General features: G+C 41.7%; 1 protein-coding gene across 10 annotated transcripts in view; it reads right to left on the bottom strand.

The window, feature by feature from the left end:
- LOC129723171 (protein FAM107B) overlaps positions 1-24003 on the bottom strand; it is a 131712-nt gene that overhangs the window by 10878 nt on the left and 96831 nt on the right. For 9 of the 10 annotated variants that reach the window (XM_055677214.1, XM_055677236.1, XM_055677260.1 and 6 more), the window contains 2 exons: positions 12623-12776; positions 11706-11961 (listed from right to left, as the gene is read on the bottom strand). In XM_055677214.1, coding sequence (XP_055533189.1) covers positions 11706-11961; positions 12623-12686 — 320 coding nt within the window. In that variant the 5' untranslated portion in view covers positions 12687-12776. The remainder of the gene's footprint in view (positions 1-11705; positions 11962-12622; positions 12777-24003) is intronic. The other variant, XM_055677268.1, reaches the window with a different exon arrangement.

Genomic DNA, 24003 nt, shown 5'->3' with positions numbered 1-24003 from the left:
GCATGTGTAATTTCACTTCGAAATACAATTAATAGTTTTTTCCTCCCGAACAGCCATCTTGAAATTCATAATGAGTGGAATTCGGCAATTCTAGAGTCGAATAAATTTCAGAAGCGAGGAGAGAAATTCGAATGGTCAGTCGACAACCTGTAAGGAGCGTCAAACTTAGCTCCGGCCCTCACAAGTCCTTATCTCACGGCTCCACGAGCCATATGATTACAATAGACTGCCAGCAGAAACATGGACATAATTGGTTGACGTTGCCAGGGCAATGTTGTCATCCACCAATAGCGAAGTGAGAAGGAGTGACGCCATCATTAGCCCAAAGAGCATCCTTTGACGGTAGAGGAAATACTTTACCAACCCGAGCATCAGTTCATCAAGATGGTGTGGCTGCAAACATCGTCTGATCTCTAGTTAGGAGTTGCTGATCAACGTCCTGGTGTCAGCGTGGGACTCTAAATAGAACTGACACGATGGTGCCCCGGCGCAAAACACCAAAGGTTGCAAATATTGGAACAATCGGCCCAAACCTAAGCGATGGAACTGCAGATCGTTAGAAGCTGAACAGTTCTCGCAAAGGCTGCGTGCGGAAAGCCGACATATGCAGGGATCTGGACGGCAAGCTTCTCAGGAACAAGTATGAAGTGGTAAAATGGCGGAAGCAGTGCTGAGACGACGTAAAATGAGTGCCCAGGACACGACTTCAAGATCGTCATCGGGGATGCGAATGCGCAGGTGATTGGTAGAGAAAGCTTTTACTCTACTACGAACGACAACGGCCTGAGGCTTGTCAATTTCACTGCAGCCAGAAGTATGACTATCTGTAGCACTTATTTTGCACGCCGGAATATACGTAAGCACACCTGGAGGCACCCAAATGGAGAGGCCTGCTCTCAGATCGACCACGTTCTGATTGATGGTCGGCACTTTTCAGACGTTACAGACGTGGGTCGTTAGTGGACCAAACGTTGACTCGGGTCATTATCTCGTGGTATCCAAGATTCGCGTCCGATTGTCCAACGTGTTGAAATCCAGGTTGATGAGCGGTTCGAGGATTAAGTTGGAGGTATCCTGAATGAACAGTGGGGGCATATCCACAGTACAATCAGCACCACAGCGGGAGAAGTGTTGGGTACATCTGCGACAGTCACGTCCAAAGGTTTGATGCTGAGTGCCAGCGGGCGATGGATGAAAAGAACCGCGTCAGAGTTCACATGTTATCCACGGCTGTGACCAGTGCTGAGAATATTCACCTTCTCGATATTCAAAAGCTGCGATTTTCAGCCTACTTTATATTGATACCCTACTGAACCCTATTGAACGGTGACGTTCATGTAACTATACAATCGATGAACACCTCTCGGATGAACATCGCCGTCAAACTTGATGTAATTTTTATCATTCTTCTCCTCTTCACATTCGTGTTGGTATTTCAAACGTCAAAATGAAATTCATACCAGCATAGTGATAATCTAAGAGTGATAATCAGAAAAAAAGCTGATGATAATCAGAACGTGAGGATCAACCCTATTTTCAATTGGAGTCAATCGGTGATAAGTGTTTTACTTTATTTGGTTTATGAATACCGATATATTTGAAGTTATTTTAGCAGATTTTGTCCACCACGTCAAGAATAGCTAGCTGCATGGTGTGAACCGCGCATCTGATGAGATTCAGTTGATCCTGTAAAAACTCTTTCGAAAGTGCATCGGACAACTCTCGATCATGGTTGTTTTCTTCTATTTCGTCGGTTTCGGTCTCAATTAAAGCAATTGAAGCATCTGTGTGTTCTGTTGTGACTTCGTCTGCGTTATCATCGACTTTCAACTGGTTTAAAATAATCGAATCAAATTCTTGCTTCAATCCTCGAACGGCGGCAATCATGTTGGCTGCATTATCAATTGTGACAGAAAATATTTGAGTCACGGATACTCCATACGTTTTCAGAACCTCTAAAATCTTTGTCTTAAGAAAACTCGCCGTTTGTCTTTCCTTGACGTCGTGCATGTCTGAAAGATGAATGAGGAGTGTAAACCAAAACACTAATGCCCGGTGGTAACCGTTTATAGCAATCTAATAACGATTAATAATAAGCTTAATAAGGTGGTTTTATTTTTAAATTTATAGTTCTGTCAATTATTTTTGCTATGAATTGAAAATGATTGTTAGGAATTCCTGTGAAAAATATTTCCGATATTTTGTTGATTCAGCATAAATTAATTATAAAATACATTATTTTCAAAGAAGTGGGTGTATTTCTTTTTGACCATCGAAAGTCGTTATCATTTAGTTACGAAAATCAAATAGTTGTTTAAACCCAAAATGCTTTTATCATATTATGTTTCGACCTATTTCTAAACATTTTTTTCTAAATCAATCATGTTTTTTGTCAACATTTCTTCAGTTCATTCCAAGAAATTCCAAATGCCTCCATCCGAAATTTAAGACTTCAGATTTTATTGGATTTTTGATGAAAAGTCTTGGTTCATACTTACGTACTGTTCTAACGACAATTTTTCCATCCAGACAGTAGGACACAGCTATTCCCAGAATGTGGCGATTGAAACGGGACGCTGAATCAACTTTGAGTGAAATAAGCTTGTTTGCCATTTTTGCCATTTCGGTACTAAGTTCCGCTCGTATCTGATTCGCAACCGCGTGGGTTACATTATTCCGGTTGACAGTAACACCAAGGGCCGAGGAAATCGGGTCCAGTAATTGTTTCATCCCTTCCCACTCAACGAAACATAAAGGCAATGGTATGTGACGAGCCCAATGATTGAATCCATAAATAAAGCCGTATCGATTCCGAAAGGCTTCTTCTGAATTACCTTTGCTTTTTTGCGACATTGATTTCTTGCAACAAACCGCAACTTTTGGCCGCCTCTGGATGCAGCACTCGAAAGTGTCTGATCATGTTATCCACATCCAAGGTGTCCTGGATGTAGTAGGTACATCGGCTGTTGATATCCATCCGGCAAATTCCTTTATTTCCATCGCGTTCGATGAAGAACAACGCGATATCCTGTAAAATGTTTCCGTCATTGCGTCTTTTCCGATTTTTTCGGGATGGTCCAGCTACCGCCATTCTCAAAACAAAGATTTCCTACAAGGATTTTCTTAAACGATTTTCACAACGTTGATAATCACCGACACTGAATATCACTGTCAAGAGAATGATAACACAAAATGAAATGGCTAAACACTTGTGATGTTCATTGAACCTTTTTTTCATTGATAAGGTAAACAAGGTTCATGCATCGTCGCAATGAGGTGAATGAATAATGATGATCTATTCATTCATACAGCATTGGTTGCCAAATTTCATTAGAACCAACAAGTACAACCACTGGAAAAAATTCTATTCATCTCTTCGTGAATAAATATCGAAAAACCAAAGCACTGGCTGTGACTCGTCAGAGCGTAGGAGGATACCGGGTTGCTAAAGCTGCTGAAAAAAGACTTCACCGCCGGCAGAAACGACAGCATTAGGAGCGTATTCTTACGGAGGCGGAAGGTTGCTTCTCAAGGCACGATGCGAGAATCTTGTACAAGAAGATTAGTGGAATCAGAAACCGAAACGTGTAAGCCCCTGTCATGTGCAACGATAGGAGGGGAACCTGATTACCGATAGAACGCAGGTGGCCAGGCGTTAGAAGGAACACTTTAGTGTGCTGTTAAATGGTGAAAAAAGCAGCGAAAAGAGCAGAATGCTTAATCACCAAAGCTGTGAACCCATCATCCATGGACGAGATTGAGAAAGCAGTGAAAGAGCTGAAGAACTGCGAGGCAGCTGGTAAGGACGGCATTCCAGCCGAACTTTTTAAAATCGGGAGCTGTACACCGGATCATGCTGAGAGTGTGGTTGGATGAAGCATTACCCTCGGACTGGTTGGAGGGTCTCATATGCCCGATCTACAAGAAAGGCCACCGCCTGGACTGTAGTAGTTATTGGGGCATAACCCTTCTCAACACCGTTTACAAAATTCTATCCCGTATTCTGTTCCATAGGCTTAGGCCTTTGTCGGAGACGATTACCAATGTGGTTTTCGAGGGGGACTCAACTACGGACCAAATGTTCACCTTGTGACAGATCCTCGATGAATTTCGAGAATTCAACCTGCAGATGTACCATCTGTTCATTGACGTACGACACAGTTAAGAGAAATGAGTTATGGCGAATTATGCTCGAACATGGTTTCCCAACAAAACTAATTAGGCTGATACGTGCCACCCTTGAAGGCTCTACATCATGCGTCAGGATATCCGGTGAGGTGGTGTTAGATGGGGAAACTTTTGAAGTAGTCGACGAATTTATTTTCCTGGGTACATGTTACAACAAGGTTAACCGTGAAATAAAAAGACGGATAGCGGCTGCAAACAGGGCCTTGCGAATAACGTAACCAGCTGAGGTCCCGTAGCCTGCAAACCCGTACCAAACTTGCACTCTACAAAACACTTATTCTACCCGTGGCCCTCTACGGCCATGAAGCCAGACATTGAAAATGGTCGATCGGCGAGCTTTTGGTGTTTTTGAGCGTAGGATTTTGCGTTCAATCCTTGGCGGCAACAGGAAAATGGTGTTCGGCGCAGACGCATGAACCATGAAGTGTACCAGGTGTACAAATCGGCGGATATAGTTTAGCGGATAAAACTCGGCGGGTTGTAGTGGGTTGGGCATGTAGCTAGAATGCCGAAAGAACGACCAGCGAAGACTATATTTAGCGGAAATCCGGATAGACGCCGTCGACTTCGAGGTAGGCCCGCACTCGTTGGATGTGTGCTGTCGACGAGGATGCCCCCATAAAAGGTGTTAGGGGAGATTGGAGGATAGCAACCCAAGACCGAGTGACATGGCGACGTATTCTGAATTCGGCATTCGATAATCGAACTGTCCCCGTAAAAAAAAGTACTATGACGAGCTCCTTAACAGCGATGTAGCAGAGGACGACGACAAAATTGCAGTAGATTGATGATTTATACCCGCGGATGACGACACAATTTCAGCTCTTGATCTCCAGAGAGTTAAAGAGATCAGTCGACTGAAAAACAACAAAGCAGCTCGAGCTAATTAACTCCCACTGATACTGGCTAAGGTGCTACACTCAGTTATTGTTAAGATTTAGGAGAAGGAGGTAGTACCGGAGGAGTGGACGTGTAACGTTTGCCAAATCTACAAAAAGAGTGACAAGCTTTAAATCTTGCAAGAAACGATTCTGACGTAGGACTACGTCTTTCTTCGCTATACTGGGATATATTCTGTGAAAACTTAAATGATCATGTAACGTTTTTCGTTGCTGATAAGGTAGTTTTCAAATGTTATTAGCTCTATAAACATGGAAAAAAGGCAGTTGCCCAGTGGAGCAACAGCACTCCACTGGGTAATCTCTAGGATCTGGGAGGAAGAGAGACTAGCTGGTGGAATGGATGGAAGGAGTTGAATGCCCCATCTATAACAAAGGCTATCGGCTACAATGCAGCAACTACCGCGGCATAACGCTGATCAACGCTGCCTACAAAGTGCTCTCCCAGATTCTACTCCGCCGTCTATCTCTTTTAGCGAAAGAGTTCGTAGGGCAGTTCCAAGTGGGCTTCACACAAACACGCTCTGCTACGGATCAAATTTTCACTCTCCGGCAGATCCTTCAGAAATACCGGGAGTACAACGTGCCCACACATCATGTTTTCGTGGACTGCAAGGCAGCGTATGATACAGTCGATCGGGACCAGCTATGGCAAATAATGCACGACTACGGTTTTTTTGGATAAACTGACAGGACTTATCAAAGCTACCTTTTTTTTCTTCGAAGCGTGCAGAAGGTTGAAACAAGGAGATGGATTATCCTGCAGTTGTTCAAAATTGCCTTTGAGGATGTAATCCGACGAGCGGGAATTGAAACGAGAGGCACGATTTTCAGCACAGGTAGTCAACTCATAGGCTTCGCAGACAAACTAGACATTATTACGAGAAGCTCAGCGACGGCGGAGGCAATCTACGCCAGACTTAAAGTGGAAGCTAGAAGAGTTGGACTAGAAATAAATACGTCGAAAATCAAGTATATGAAGGAATAGGCTCGAAATAAACCAACATTCGCCTCCTACGAACGGTGATCATGAACGGCGACGAACTCGAAGTGGTAGAGGAGTTCGTATACTTGGGATCTCTGGTAACAGCAGGTAACAACAGAAGTGTTTTTTTTTTCTTCTCATATCATTTATTTGACACGGCACAAATACAATTTAATGTTTAACGGCATCAATTATATCTGAAGACTTAAAATCTAAAAGCAAATTTTTTATTCTCGCTGCCGACTACGAGCTGAAATTAAGTCTAACTTAAAACTAGCTTAAAAATCAGTGTTTTGTTGTTAAATGGTCGTCTGATAATCTTCGGATGGCCATGAATATGCAGCATGTATGGATTTGTTCTACTGAGCCACGATGTCGTGAGCTGAACAGTGGAGTGGACAGGGGGTCCTGGTATTGTGCAGGGTCTAGTTGCTGGTTCAAACGTATTCTTGTCGTTTGTTGGGTAAACGTAAACGTATTTAAGGGTCATGTAGGGTAGGTCACGGCTCGCCAAAACATCACGAACAGGTACAGTTGGCCGTTTACCTCCGGCCTAAAGAGAAGCTAGTAATTTAGACCTGGCGTCACGGTGTTTAGTGCATGATCAAACAACGTGCTCTATGTCGTGATAACCTTCACCACAGGCACAGATACCACTTTTCCCGAGCCCAATACGGGCATACGATGGAGATGCGCATCGAATCAATAGTGATTGGGCATAAGTCGAGACATCACGCAAGTGAAATCTCGACCTACATTCAACCCCTTGAACCACGGGTTCGTCGATACCTTGGGTATAATGAAATGTAACCACCTTCCCAGTTCCCCTTTAGTCCAAGAATTTTGCCAACTGATGATCGCACTCTAACGGAAAGTGTTGCGGACAATACTTGGTTGAGTACAAACCGAAAGCGAAGAGTGGCGTAGGCGTATGAACCACGAGCTGCAGGCACTACTTGGAGAGATTCCCATTGTGCGCTTGACGAAGGTCGGGAGGCTACGGGGAAATTCTTGATACGGCACGAGCCACTACTGCTCTAGGCTGCTGAAGTAAGTAGTTGAACGTTAAAGCGATATAAATAATATTTTATACTAAATTAATGGATGAAACTCTTTCATATTAGCACCTTCACTTCATACATATAAAAATCAGAAAAAATTGGGATCGATCGGATAAGAAATGACTTGAAAACAAGCGCTCAAGCCCTGCCCACTTTTGACGTGGGACTACGTCTTTCTTCACTATACTAAGGTACATTCTGTGAAAACTGGATTGCACATGTAACGTTTTTGGTTGGCGGAATGGAAGATTTTAGATGCTAATAGCGCTCAAACAACTGTTTCGATTTCAATAGTTAATATACCGTTGGAAAGCTAAAATACACAAGATTTGTATAACATGATAATTTTAGTTACCATTTTTTTATTACTCCGTGAAAATTGCGGAAAAGTTTGAAGGTCAAATATCCACATACACTTTTCATACGATTGGTATATTTCCTTAAAGCAGACTTCAAAAACATAGACGAAATGATTTCCAGCCGATTGACATCGCATTCATCACCAAACGTAAGCGACGAAGAAAGAAAGCAAAGATGCTTCCACGTGATTGGTTCTTCCCCCAATCACCCAAGTTTCCTACACTAAGTGACGCTATAAAAGGACATTCCGTGTTGAGAGAAGATCAATCCCTGGTCGACCATCGAGGTGAACAGTTCGGCTTCTCTGCGATCTGAGTTGGACCCTACCAGTGGCAATCTAATTCAGATACCGTTGTAGGTATACAGCCCAAAATTGGACGTGGACGGCACTGGGGACCATTGGAAGAAACCATTGGAATACTTGGAAGCCGTTTGGGTGCTGCCGATAGTGTAGGTAATTGGTGATCGCTATTCGTGTAGCTGCCGTCTACCCTCCAGTTCGTGATAAGTCCCGGGCTGCAGAACGTCACATCAATAATCGATTCCGCATGGTTCCTGCTGTAGGTACATTTCGTGCCAAAGTTAGCCAAGTCTAAGTTGAGCTTTTCCAAAGCTTCCAACAAAATCTGGCCCCCCTGGTTTGTATACCGATTTCCCCACTTGCCAGCCCAAGCGTTAAAGTCACCCGCAACTACCAACGGCCCTAGGCCCGTCAGTTCCACGGTTGCTTGGTCGACCATCTGTGCGAACGTTTCAGTAGACTAACTTGGCGGAGCATAGCAACTGCAGTAGAATACTCCATCCACTTTGGCTATCACGTACCTCTCGCTGGAGGTTGACACAATCTCCTGAACCGGGGACCTGCCTGTCGTGCATATGGCCGTCTTCCCAGACTTGTTCGATACCCAGTTACCGTTTCCGGTTGGGATGCGGTAGGGGTCCGAGACGATGGCCACTTCCGACAACGACTCAGCAGCTGCTTGGTGTAGCAACTGCTGCACCGCATAGCAGTGATTCAGGTTTAATTGTATCACCCCCAAGCCTGTGGTTTAGTAACCGGCCGTGCAACCGGACACTTGGGACCTCCCATGGCGTGCTTGGCGTCACGTTTACTGGTGCATACCAAACACTTAAAAGGTGCGCCGCAGTCCCGTGCTTTATGGCCTGCGCCACCGCAGCGGTGGCATAAATTGGACCTGTCGTGCCCTTTGTACGACCAGGATTTATGCCCCCGCTCAAAGCACCTGAAGCAAACATCAGGCTGTTGGAAGGTGCCCAGGGAGCAGACCGACCAACCCACCTTCAACATGGCCTTCTTAAGGACCTTGTTACCCTCCGCTAGTGGATGCTTTATGGTAGCAACCTGAGTCCCGGCCGGGCCTCTGCGGAGACGAACTGCCTCCGCGGTCACCACCACTCCACATTCCCGCTCAAAGGCTTGTGCTATGTCGTACCCTTCGGTGATCTCGTCCAGGTTTTTAAGCTGGAGAGTCACTTCTGGGGTGATAGCTCGGATTTGAACCTCCTCGCCTAGCACTTCTTGGGCCGCCTTTTCATAGGCACAGCCCTTGCCTTTTGCCTCCTTACGGAGTTAAAGGATCATCTCGCCGGTACGGGACCGACGAATTGACCTGTGTGTGTGTGTTTGTGTGTGTATCTGTGTGTGTCTTTGTGTATGTATGTATGTATGAGTATGTGTATGTGTGTGTGTGTGTGTGTCTGAGTAGCGTGTGCGTGTGAGTAGTGTGTGTGTGTGTGAGTAGTGTGTGTGTATTACGTGTATGTGTGTATATGTGCATAACAGGTATGCGCAAAAATGCATTTATCCGTGGTAAAAATATTTATGATAGAATACTTGTATAGGCAACAAGTTATTTATTTTTCCTATTAGTACTTCAATTGGTATTTCTATGATAGTGACCATAATTTTATGCTAGTTATTTTCAGCACTGAGCTTGTTTTGCGTTTATTTGTAACATGGGACTGACCAAATTCATATTTTTCTAATCAATTTAGCAACAAAAAGCTTTTTCTGGCGATTTTTTGAGAACACCGGGTAGGTGAAAAAGTTTTTGAGGTTTAAGCAAAAAGTGATGAGAAATTACATGGGACTGTTATGCATTTATGGGCAGTTCATGTGAGTATTGGTATTTGTATGGTGTAGTTTGTGACAGGTGTATGTGACTTTTTTTCAAATGTTAATGGATTATTGTGTATGGTATTTGTACGTTTGGTGTGTGTTATATACTATGGCTATGGGAGAATTACACCCACCATAATCCCACGGCATGCCTACGTTTGTGCACATACTCTTTAACTTTTTGCATGGTTACTGATTAAAAATTTAGGCGCCTAACTTCCAGATAGACGTAGTCCTACGTAGAAAAAGCGAAAATTTGATTATAAGCTTGTAAGGTTGTTGTATCCGCAACGTTTTGACCAGTGGCAAAAAAATTCAACTACTACTTCGGGGTGCCAAAACGTGCCATTGTGTTCCACAATAGTAACTACACCGGCATGTTTGTTCAACGTATCGTCATGTCGGATGAAGAAATTTCTATGTCAAAAACTCGATAATCAGGCATATAAGCGCTCAAACCCTGACCACTTTTCCGTGGTGGAATAACTAGATTTTCAAATTCAGACGCCTAACTTCGAAATACACACTCAAACTGGATCTCGAGATCGACTAAACAAAATTCGAGTTCACTCGGCAACTTGTCGAAAGTCGTCAGATTATTTTGCTGCTGAGACTTCGCCAAAAAAAGTAAGCTTGACGAGTCTTGCTTGAATTTTTTTCCGAACATATCATTAAACACTGTTGATGCCGAGGTCAGCAAAAACATTACTGATATCACGGCACGAAGTTTGTTTTGGAAACACAGCTGTCATTTTCATGAGCAAGTGGGCTGCCAGTTTTCTATGTACTAATTTGTGCAAACGTGTTTCGTAAGAGTACACAGGAAGAAAATAAAAGTTTTGCTAAAATTTATGCAAACTACAGATGTTTAAAAAAGAATAGTACAGATTCGTGAAAAGTGGTAGGAACTCGGGAAAGTGTAGTTTTAAATCGTGTTAACGCCTCGGGTGCAAACAAGCCCTAAGCGGAATAATGCACCTCAAAGTAAAATGAACGCGGCTCAACAGAAACTGCAAAAGGAGGACGTTAGACTTTTGAATATTCTGTAAACATTCAATACTCGAAATGAATACATTTCTGCACTTACTATAACTAATCTACCTTATAATTTATCGTTTGAAAGAAAACTAATGAATTCTCAGCAAAATTTTTCACTGCGAATGGATTCCGCCTTTTTACTGTGCCGAAACATCCAGCTTATATCACCGAAAGGTAGTTAGACTAGTTTGGCGCCTCTCGGTAAGATTTCCTGCCTCTCGGTTAGATTTGCAGAGAACGCAGTAAAATGCATATCGAGATTCTCGGCATAAAATGGCATCTGTCAAATACTGGTTTCCCGAGATTCTCGGCAAAAGAGATTCAGCCGAGATGGTTGCCGAACACTCGGCTGTGCAATCTCGGCACAAATAATGCCGAGATTCGGCGATTTTATGTAGACATTGGTCAAACGTCAAAACTTTTAATTAATTTTTCTTGAATTTCAAAATGGCATGCGGGGTCGATTTCTGACTTCTGGGTATCATTCTGCCTCCGGAAATACCCCATTCGGCAATTTTGGGCTGTTTGCCAAAAAACCAGAATCGAAAATTGGGTTCGGGTTCGGGGTCGATTTTCGGCTTCTGTGCAGCATCCCGATCATTTCAGGCTAGTGCTTCATTTGTATGGAACCACCTTTCAAGTCGAGGGGGTGCCGAACCATCATAGGGACGTTTGGTTCTTGAGTTATGTAGAAATGTGAGCTTCATTTGAATGGGAGCATTCCCTCCCAGAGGAGAGGAAACTATTATAAGAACCTTTCCCAGGCATATAGTAATAAGAATTTTGAGGTAAAAACTGATTTGTCTCCGCGAGGAGAGGGTTAATGAGACTCAAGAAAAAGCACATTTCCCATTAAGACATCAGTTTTGAGTAGTTTCTAAAAGCAAATCAATCAATTGAATGGGAGGTCACAAACTTCTCAAACAAGCTTCGGTTTCAGAACATTGATTTTGGCTCATGGAAGATTTCATGTCCGCACTAAACGTAGAACAAAAATCGTTTGTAGGAATTCAAAATAACAGTCAAAAACTTACATTTTCTGGTTGAACATCAGTTCCCGGTGCAGGTTCTGTCGGTCCATTGACTCAGCGCAGGGGTTGATCAGCTTCTTGGGCACAATGAGGCCCTGGGCATCCGTCATGACGCCCGGTGTTGCCGAATGGTTGATCGGGGGCATCATCCGGTTCGGGCTGTCCTCCCGCGAGTGGCTGCCGCCGGTGCCGTAGTTACCGAAACGATCCGCTTGGTCCGAGTGTCTTCGCCGCTGACCGTAACCCTCTAAGCTCGCATCTGTGACCGTGCAAACAAGCGATAGAGTGAAAAAAAAAAGGCAAACATAAACGCTCGATTAGATCTCTTGCACGTGTTGAGTTAATTAAAACCATTTCTGGCAGCAAATAGGGGCGGTTAAGATAAGGGCACTAAACATGGACTCTAGCGCGGCACGGACGAAATAGACCAACTTTCGTCTAGTTCAGTCAAGGTGGGCTACTGTGATGAGTGTGTGACGATAAGCCGGGAACGAAGCGCAAAAAATAGTAAAGCCGATAAAAATCGACTGAATGGGGGGTGTTGACTTGATGGACAAAGGCGATCTTGGAATGTGGTGGAAGAGCGTTTTTGCACTTTTCCTTAAATGCTGCGGTGTTTGTATTAACGTTTTTATGTAACTTCGCAGGGCTAGGATTATGTTCCTAGTAAGTTGAACATAAAATTATGAAAATGTTGGTTGAATGAAATGTTACTATTTGTAAACATCGGTTGACGCTGTCTTCTATTCCGACAGGTATGAGATCGAAATTAAAGAAAGCATGTATCTGGTTGGTTTTCAATGGATTGGAATACTTGAAAAAACTTGCGTAAATTAATAACAACAAAATTACTTGAACGAATACTAGCATTACTACATTTATTTTACTAAGACAAAGTCCGCAATAGATGCAATTCAAACCTTGCTCGAAAAGCCTCATTTTCTCACGTATGTTCTCAGTTGGGTTGAGCTGTGGTCGGAACATAATGTCCTCGTATTGAACTGTTTCTTTTACTGCTGAATCTAAAGGGCCAACTGGGTAGAAGCGCTAGGCTACCGGAAGGAAACGCCTATCCTGCGAATAACACCGGCAACAAGAATAATCTTAGTATGCACTAGGTGAGATACACTAACTTTGGATTTTAAATGAGAAAGTTGCAAAAAAATGAAAGCGACAGTGATTAGAGATGTGATTAGATCTCAGTTCCGGTATTATCAATCTATCTGCAAATTTAGCCACTATTAAGGCAACATTAGCCGCAGAACACCAATCGCGGAACCTGACGGTACATTCGTTTTCTCCTGCGAGCGGGCATTGCTTTTCGATGACCCCTCATTTGTTTACAACCACACGCTAATCGTTGACAGGTGGCGAGAAATGTTACTCGGGCCCGGCAGTTGCGGTGCGGCTCATCAGCTTTTAAGAAACCAAGCAAGATATTACCAGTTTTGGGCACAAGCCACCGCACATTCCGTGTCGTGTGCACATGCTTGCGCGGATTAATTTCGGTGAGATTTCCCGCCGCAGATGTGGTTATCGTGCTCAATGATTTCGTATAGCTGGGAATCCTTATCGGCGCACCGGAATTTGCCGACTCAAGGTGCACATTTGGCGCGCAGTTTTCTTTTCATATGTCACTGTTACTTAATTCGCGTGTTATGACAGCTCAATGTATGTCTTGTCGCTTTAGGGTATGCCCATAATTCAAATTTGCGATTTGAGCTGTTGGAGTGGACCAGACCCGGCTCAATTATAGCCCCTAGTGACAGTGACAATCCAGTGTGATTAGGCGCTTGATTCATGGACAAACAAGTATTGCGAGCTCAGACGAAATAAAATGAAAACAAAAATTGTCACATAGGTACTATAGCATAAAACTATCACGAAAATTACCCCATCAAAGCTGACTGCTTTCGAATAACCGTACTGTAAACACGCAAGCCAGCACTTCAGTATTGCAGAGCATTTGTGCTGGAGGCCGGTCGGTGCTCACCTCCGAAAAGTATGCGGAAATGGAAGTGAAAAGTACAAGTTCGCTTTCCTCCGGTCGTTATTGTCGTCTGCTGCTGTCATTTCGTCGCAGCACAACACCGCTGCTAGTTACAAGAGTGCCGATTATGATGCCCTTAACTAGCTTTGGTTACGCCTGTACATTACATACAGTGCTGCTGGTGCTGGACGCTGGATGGTGGTCTGTTTCTGTGCAGAAAACGAGCGTAACTAAATGAAATGGTACCGGGCAGTGGACGTCAAAATGTGAGCAAGGTCTGCGATTATTGTGCGACAGTAAAATTAGTTGCTGTTAATTATTGCATAACCTCTGCTAGGAAGAAAATGTGCAATATATACACTTATGTTACGGTTGAAATGCCGGAATTGGATTCGGATTATCGAATGTACTCGAGTAGATTCATAATTATTCTGCGATATTTATTAACGATTTGCTACGGAACTGTTTTGTATTGATCTATAAATAATACAAAAATACGCCAAAATATTTTTCTTTATAACTTTTATAACTTTTTTTTTCTTTAGAATTAGCGCATATTCTGAAGTTTACTGCACTGATCCATTTCAGATGTGACGAATCTCCTCTTTAAGACCAGTTAATCGCAGCACTGTAAACCCTTCCAAACTTAAGGATGCTCCTAATGGGGTTGGTTAGTACTTGGTATTGTTTGGTGTACACAATATCCTTTTTGTGATCAGACGTACGGTTGTCTATTCAACTTTAAAACCGAGTTGTTCGAGAAATTTATTTTATTTTACAGAATATTATTTTCTCACCCTGTATGAGTAGTCTGGAAACGATTGTCAGTACTGTAAATGGATCGATGTTTCAACTTCGAAAATTCTTTTATTATAAGACTGACGAACATTAAAAGGTTCTAATAAAAAACACAGAGATATAATCCTTTGCATTTATTTAAAGGTTCAAACTAACCTTAGAATAAATGCAAAAGATTATTTCTCCGTGACGCATGCTTTCGCCCCTAAAAAACTTAAGAAACACTGTTTTTGAAACTGCCGATTAGAACGCTCCCTTGAACAGTAAACATAGTTGAAAACCCTTGCACTAGATTTCCTGATTCGAGTATTGAATTTCATCGGAGTTCTCCTCCGAAGCACCAAAGAGCTTTGTGTTTTTGTTTCAAGCCTTAAATCGTAGACCAACTACTTTCAAGAGAATGCTTTAAAGCCGAACGATTCGTTGGGGATGCGGTTCATCAGCGGAGCGATGTGATGAAGTTTCATACGGATAGCGGGAAAATCCAAAAATAGACGGTCAAAAATCTTTTCTAACAATTTAACATGTAGGTGTCTCGCCTAGGATGTAACGATGACTAAAGGACGCTTTCCACGCGCAGCTGGAGCGTGCTTCCCAAAACATGACGTAAAAATCGTTATCGAAGATCTCTACACTCAGGTTGGCCAAGAAAAGGAATTCAGATCGGTTTTTTGAATGCTCAGCGCACACCGGTTCACGACCGAAAACGGACCTCGACTATTGACTATTGATCACCACAACGAACTGAAACACAGTTTTGATTGACGAAAGGCACTTCTCGAATATTGTCGACGTCTGATTCTATTGTGGTGCAAACGTCGATTCTGACCATTATCTCCTGATGGTCAAAACGCGCCAAAGACATTCGATTGTCAACAACATCCGCTACCGCTGTGACTTAACCTCCACAAAGTCACTACCAGTCACACTTGCTGGATAAGGAAAAGTTTACCGAAACCCCTCTGGAGGACTGCTAGAATACTGTGAAAGCAGCCATTAACAACGCAGCGGATGGTGCTGTCGAGAGGATTCAATGTAACGGCTGGTTCGACGAGGAGTGTCAAACGATTCTAGACGAGAAGAACGCAGCGCGGGAATTGATGCTGCAGTAAAGAACCCTCATCACGTGAGCCGATACAAACAGTGTGAGAAAATTGACCATCTCAAGGGCTCTCAAGGAACACGTAGATTCTACAAGGAACTAAACGCATCCCGCGCAGACTTTATGCCGCGAGCTGAAATGTGTCGGGATAAAGATGGTGGAATCTTGCCGAACGAACGTGAGATGATTGACAGGTGGAAGCAGTACTAGATTGAAAACCTGAATGGCGCAAAAGCAGAGGACCAAGACAGCAGGAGGAACGACTTCGTCAACATAGCATCTGGGAAACAGAACAGCTACCGGACGAGTGGAAGGAGGAAGTAATATGCCCAACGCAGCCTACAAAGTGCTCTCCCAGATCATCTTTCGCCGTCTGTTGTCGCTTGCACGAAGGTTATCAAGTCGGTTTTGAGGATGGGCGATCAAATCTTCTTGCTGCGGCAGATCCTCCAAAAGTGTCGCAAATACTAAGTCCTCACTCACCATCTATCCATCGATTTTGAGGCCACTTACGACACTATCGACCTGTAGAGCTATGGAAAGTTATGAACGAAAATGGCTTCCCTGCGAAACAAACAAGACTGATTAAGGCCACGATGGGTGGTATACAGTGCTGGTTGAAAATTTCGGAGTTTGAGGTAGTTGACGAATTTGTGTACTTGGTAACGTCAGACAACAACAGTAGCAGAGAAATCCGCAGACATATTGTAGCTGGAAGTCGTGTCTAATACGAACTCCACAAGACGTTGATATCTGGCAAACTTCGTCCCCGTACTAGGTGCACCATGTATAAGACGCGCACAAGACCGATTGCCTTCTACGGGCAAGAGACATGGACAATGCTCCAGGAGGACTTGCAAGCACTAGCCGTTTTCAAACGACGTGTGCTTAGGACCATTTTTAGCGGAGAATGTGGGAATAGTGTAGGGAGCCGAAGAATTAACCACAAGTTGGCGCAACTCTACGGCGAGCCCAGTATCCAGAAAGTCGCTAAAGCTGAGAGGGTACAATGGCGGGATATATTGCTAGAATGTCGGACAACAATCCCGCAAAAATGATGTTGTTCGTGGACCGGAATGTAACTGTTTTTAGATGTCACACCGTTACATCCACTTCTAACCATTTGATCGGATTGAGAATTTTTTTTGCCTCTCTATTTTTTATTCATACTATCAATCATTTTTTATGCTCATGCTGAGAGATATTGATGTTAGAAAAACAACTTTACAACACGAGGTTTGCTGCACTGGGAAAGTCACTCGTTTACATGGTATACAGGAGGTATTACCTGTAAGACATTGCTCCTATGAACGGTTCAAGTAGAACTGTTCCATACTGATGAGTTGAAGACGAAACGCATCGGATAATCAACTCTACAACACTTTTTGAGCAATCGGATCATAAATTATAATATTATGACGCGCGAAAGAAAAATCAGAAATGGTACTCGAAACAGAATTATTTGATGGTTGTGTGCATCTGAAACAAATTTGATTCTTAGGACGAAATCACGCTTTGGACAGCAAAAAATCCTGACTTTTAAAAGTTTTGCCAGATTAAATCATGCTCATTGATAAATCCAGTCTCATATTATTTCAGGTGCTAGAGCTTTTAAAGAAATATTTCGTAGTTGCTTCTCCATGATGGATCTAAGATGGTGAAGGAGCAGAAAACCACCGTAAGATGACTAATTTGGGATTAATGTACCATCTTCAATGTACAACATCGATAACGTGCTTACGATAAATAAGCGTTACAATCGTTGTTGTCAGAAACCGGGTTCGCCTCTGCATCTCTAACGACTGTTGCGGCAACGGAAAGGAATCCTTCGTCGCCGTAGTAATTGGAGGAATTTTACTCTTCCCTTGAACGCGTGTATAAATCCACTGCTCTTCTTTACCGAGCCTCGTTAGTAAGCCAAGTAATGGGTTTTTCAATAGAAGCGCTACAAAAGTAGACCGATAGGGACAGCAAACAACGCCATGTTTTTTCCCAATCTCTTGATATTTCTCTCCAGTAAGGTTTGTCATTCAATAATGGAAAGATACACCACTAACAGACTAGCAGACGTAACACTGGAACCTAGCTCCATCGTCACAAAAAAAACGATTATTTAAAATTCCCATTCCAATAACAGTCTTCGCGCGACAACGCCGCTTGGGGCGCTATCATGCAATCTCATACATATTTTGTGGTTCCCCATTTGACACATGCCGTAACGCTAGCGCTAATGCCGAAATGCATGACGCAGCGCGAACACGACAGCAGATGGTGCTAGTGTTACTAACGTCCGAACGATGAATTTATTGAAAATTTGTTCGAAGTGTTATGTCTGTTAGTCTGTGGATACACTACAGATTACTCCCGAAATTTGGAGTCAGTGGCCTCAACTTCAAGAACGCTACAATACATGGTTGTCATAATCGTCCTACCGCCTCGGTCGTGCGATTTGACACCGTTAGACGTTCCTGTGGGGCTACGTCAAGTCTATGGTCTATGGCAACAAGCCAGCGACCATTGATGAACTTCGTACGAATATCGAACGTGAAATTGCAGCAGTATCGGCTGATTTATAACTGAAAACCGTCGAGAATTGGGTTCAGCGTCTGGGCTTCTGCAACCGAGCCCTTGGTGGCCTTGTAAAAGAAATCGAGTTCTATACGTAATGCCATCAAATGCACTTTGTACATTATTAAGAATTTCGTTGATATCCAAAACAGTTTTTGTTTCATTTAGAAAAAAAAACTTTTGTAGCGCTCTTATTGAAAGACCTTTTATAAGCAATTATAATTGTGTTCATGGACCTATTTTTTTCTAAATGAGCGCAAGGGAAGAGTCAAAATGGGGGATGGAAAGAGCCTGAAAATAAACCCATGCATAAAAGCAAAAGCACAGTATCACGAAGACTGAGAACTCCACCAGAATCCGACTGACAGTTTTGGCAGCACAGAGGATCCTCACATACGCATACAATGTCTTCGTAGCAATGTAATTACCACCACTTTCATAACAAGCTTCCACCTTTGATAGATGAAGTGCGCCGTTTGATTTGACGCTAGGATCCAGATTTGACGCTAGGATCGAACCAGAGTTGCCAGTCTTCCAGATATGATGTTTTTGGTAAAAGTCTCTCTGATACCGAAATATCTGTTTGTACTAAGATTCGAACTCATGATCTTTCACTTATCAAAGCGGACTTTTTAACCTTGAGGCTGCCGGTTCTACTTCAGCAAAGCGTTCGACCGAATCGACATAATATTCTTCCAGCTGCAAAAAATGAATTGGCTTCTCAAATTGTGTGTTGATCCCAGACATATTTAAAGAAACGCAATCAAATTGTACGCTTTCGAAATAAACTCTCAAAACATTCCCATTTGGGTCCACTTCTTTTCATTTTGTATGTAAATGACATTTCCTTCATACTAAAAAAATATAAAAATACTGACTACCGCAGATGACTTAAAATCTCACGTAAACCAGCGAAGCAGAAGAACTGGGTTGTTTAGCTATTCACGGATTTCTGGTTTTTATATAGGTGTTAGCTAAAGAGTATAATTTTCTGAGCAAAACGTGATTTTTTTAAATTTTATATCATTGTCTTTCGATTTTTAAATGAAGAATTAAAATCACTCTAAATCGCTACAACGACAGTTGATCCCAACTGGCGAGCACATTTCGAGCTGTTTTAATTCGAAAATTTTTGAAAATCAAATTTTGCTTAGAAAATGTAGCCTTTCAGATGATATAAAAACTGATTTGGCTAAACAACCCAATTTCAGGAAGAAGATTTCAAATTTTGTTACTTGCTGTAAGGAAGCAAACAGATAAACTGTTCGCTTTATTAGCATTAGCTGCATGATTCTACAGTATTTGGCAACATTTTTTCTACCTTTTTGACGAATTAAACCGGACAATGTCCTCATTTTTTCACAATATTCAGGGCAAATGCGTTTCAAACGTATTCGTTATATCTAACAGAGCTTTGTTCCGCTGGAAACTACAAGTTCTTCTGCAGCACATCTCTCGAGCGGCGGCTGTGTTTTCATATATCCGACGATGTGACGCAATAACATCGCTGTTTTAACGTCCAATTTTCGCACCTCATCACCAGCGCCACCGCAGCAATCATCCACCGGTTGGTTACCGGTTTGTTGTACACAAAATAACGGTAGTGCGAGGGGTTTTTTTCACAGCCTTTAAGATTACGCGACAGCAATTTCTGCCGAGCTGAGCTGCGTACAAGCGGCACCTAATTGACATCTAGGATTAACCGACATCGGAACGGAGACGTTAGGCATTGTTTTGCTGGTGAGCACACACCCGCACACCCGCACGTACAGTAGTAGGTGATGATGATGATAAAGCCCAAAAAAAATTAGTATACTACCATCATTCTCATACATAAATCATTCTTTTTAACAATGTGAACGACTTTGAAACAGATGTCGATGTAAAATCCAAATGTGTGATGTGGTAGGTTTCTCAATTAATTATGTTTTGTTTTCACAGATTTTCATACATGATTGACAGAAACCATCCAAATGAATGTTTGAACTGCTTAAAATAACCCATAGTGTCCAAATTCGCAATTCTACGTGATTTGTATCTAGAAAACCAGTCGCCCCAACTCAGAAATAGGCAGAATTCATATGCTGTTGTTGGATTCTCTAGTTCAGTGGTTCCCAACCGCAAAGTTCTTTTTGCATAACAAAAAAAAGTTACGAAGTCCAAAATAATGGGAACCACTGCCCTAGTAGGTGCATTAAATAGTTTGGATGTATTTAACATAAATTCTTTGTACATCGGGTCGTTTGGTTCCATCAAATAATTAATAGTATCCTGACAGATCCCAAAAGCATTTTAATTTCACTTGCATACCTTACGTACTATGACAATGTACATTTTAATTAAATTAGTTGAATAATGCACGAAAGGTTCATTCAGCATAACATTCATCAATCAGGATAGTATCCAATAACTCCCATGTGCATGTGTATGTAAAAAAAAGTCAAGCACTCATCTGAAATGACAGTACCAGCATGCCAAGTGAGCCAACAATAACTGTATACATTGATTTTTTTTTTTTAATTTATGTTGTCCACCGGACGGCTAAGACCAATGCTGATCCATTTCGCCTACATTGACTTTATATGTGAGACGTCAATTTTCGGTGCTAAATAGCAAAAATCACATCCTATTCTCACGAGCACATAACAGAGTAATGAGTAGATTACAAAGTTGTGGATCTTCTGCACTACCCAGAAAAGGAAACTGCGCTTCTCTGGAAAGGAACATGTTTTCTTTCAACACATAGATATGCATAGAATTTTCAACGCTGAATTGCGACTGCTACTGGCTAAATCATTGCGGTCACTTAGAGGTTCAATTTTAAGGGAGTTAGCCGAAGCAAAGAGATAGTGGTATCACGCGCTCTGTGCAATTCTTTTGAAAAATAGAAAGCAACACATACTGAATAATTCATGAACATAACGATTCAACAGCTCTCCAAAATAAAGTTGATTAAACTCATGGTTATGGTTTAGGTTGTTTTCACCGACGACAATTTCTTCGAGTCAGTTTTCTTTTGCAAATATTTTCCTTTTCTGTATGTTTAGTATGGTAAAGCTGAAGTAGCTCTTAGGACTGATGAACTTTTGACTTGTTTGATGTCCTTTCGCTTCTCTGTCAGTGTTTGTGGCTCATCGAAGAAGACTTTAGTAGCTTCACCTTTCACAACATTCGTGTTTTCTGTAAGTACGTTTGGTTGTAAAGGCTGACTGACGTCACATTTATAATCGATATCTTCTGTTTTTCCCCTTATCATAACTTCATCAGAAGAAAATTTAGATAGTAAAATTTAGAGATATATATATATATATATATATATATATATATATATATATATATATATATATATATATATATATATATATATATATATATATATATATATATATATATATATATATATATATATATATATATATATATATATATATATATATATATATATATATATATATATTTCGGTCCCCATTTAGCCATATTGAAATTAAAAATTATGTCTGAGGCCGACTTCCGACTTCTATACATTATCTCAATTACGGAAATACTCATTTTAGATTGTAATTGTCCAGGCTGTTTTCCAGGAACCGAAACTCACATAGTCACATCATCTTGGTTCCGGAAATACTCACATTGGCCGGTATTTGATTTACTTTTTCCAAAAACCAAAAGTCGCCATCTTGGTTTTCAAAACTGCATCTGGGGTCGATTTTCGGGCTTTTCTACAGTTAAGTATACCTCAAAAAGAAAGAAACAATATCAATATGACCAAATGCGTTGCAGAATTCCGTATTTATCTATGAGAAGAAGCAGAACTAGATTGAGCTATGGTATCAAGAGATGCAAGGCACTCGACCAAAATAAGTTAAAAAAATAAGGGCTCTGCGTCGGTTTCTCTTCAGACAACAAGCACGCATCAAGCAGCAGCAGTTTTTTATTCACAAATAAAATTTGCATTTCATGTAAAATTGCGAAAACCTTCCTGCAAAAACTTATATCGTTATCCTATCTTTATTATATTTAATCTTGTACGACATATTACTATACACACAAAGAAAATATTACCAAGCGAACGTAAAAACAACGTAAATGCATGTAAACCTGGATGTTTTCACTGGCTTAGGTAAATAATACGGATAAAAAAAGCTGAAAACAACTCAGCAGTCCCATTAAATGCGAAAACTTTAATCTGGGTAAAAATTTGTATGGAGTTTTTGATAAGAATTTCTATGGATAATCATTTTTACCTAAAAGTACCTACCCGCACAGAAGACCTGATTTACGTCAAAATTACGCATATTTGGGTATTTTCTTTCTTCTGTGTAGCATAATCCAACAACACTTCAATATCGTGTGAAGATAACGCCCTACAGGCTCAGCGACTAAATATTTCTCTCGTCTCTAACATTCGATTATTCTACTTATTCAAGTTTTACATGTCAGTAAAAAAAAGAAATAATTATAATTATTGTAACACCAATTCTCTGCATGGAATGCATAAGTAAACGAATACATTCGGAAAAACATTCACACCGTCTGCGTCTGCTGGAGACGCACTAGCAACAGTGAGCACCCTCGCACCGACCCGATACAAATATGCCATCTTGGGGTCCACGTAAACCGAACTCCCAGAGCTGACACCCGCTGGTGGTGCAACCAGAGCGCCAGTCAGTAGCATTTGAACTGTGAGGCCTTTTACGTTCGACTAATTTACAAGTCAAAGCACGCACTCAAGTGGTTATGTTAATCACTTGCAGTCTTGTCATCGGTGGCCTGCAACAATCGCCTGATGGCTTTCCTCATTTGGAGTTCGAGGGGCTGTCGATAAACGAGTGTACACAGATTTGTCGAAACACCAACAGCAGCCTGCAGTCGTTTATTGCAAAAGTCATTACCACCGGTATCGCAATACCTATGCAACTGTGTTCTTGACTGTTGAATTATCGGGCCGTATAGAGGACTATCAACATTTGTTTTATTACTGTCTTTTGTAAAATAACACCGCAACCATGGTTTTAAGGCTGCTGGTGTTGATTGGTTAACCACTCACCTGGTAGTGATATGGAAACCGAACATAAACTAAAGTAAACGAGAATCTCGTTGATCTTTACTAGCAACAAGTATTGGACAAAAGTTGCTTCCAAACAGATACCACATTGATTCAGATGAACAGCAAAATCACAAAAAATATTCTGTACTTTATCTCAGTAGATAGAATGTTAAGCCCGTTGGATGCTTCGTTAAAACCGGAATGAATTAGGCATAAGTTTGAATTAGAGATTGAATTCTAAAGTATATGGTAACAACTTCTCAAAATTTTAGGAAACTTTTTGCGTGTGTAAGCCTTACTTATCCAAGCATGTTATGCTTGAGACTCCTGTCCTCCTACCATCTACTTTCATCCGACACGAGCAAAACTTGATTGACTTCCTTCCAAGCTTTGGTCTCACTGGTTGCTAATACGAAAAAAGTTTTTCATCTCGAATTACATGTTCTATCAAAACATATAAAATTGCAGTTCTGTCTAGTTGACCCTTTAAGGCTTGGAAACTACTGCAGGGAACGGCGTGAAAATTTTTATGCAGTGTTTTTTGAGGCCGGGGCAGGTGATCACTATCAATTACTTCGCAGTTTTTGCGACGCAATTTTGGAGTAGATCTTACGCTTCAGGTTTGCCAAGAATTTTTCGATGGGATGCAGCTGGGGGAGATTGGGCGGGTTCGCCAACTTGGGTACAACATCGATATTCAACCGGCCAGAACACCGCGTTTTCGCCCTTATGGTATTTCTTGATGAATGACGCAACGTCCGACAGGCACTTCGTACTATAAATTTCCCCGTTCACG

Source organism: Wyeomyia smithii, chromosome 1 (assembly GCF_029784165.1).
Source record: "Wyeomyia smithii strain HCP4-BCI-WySm-NY-G18 chromosome 1, ASM2978416v1, whole genome shotgun sequence".
Classification (NCBI taxonomy): domain Eukaryota; kingdom Metazoa; phylum Arthropoda; class Insecta; order Diptera; family Culicidae; genus Wyeomyia; species Wyeomyia smithii.
This window is presented reverse-complemented; position numbering and strand designations above follow the sequence as displayed.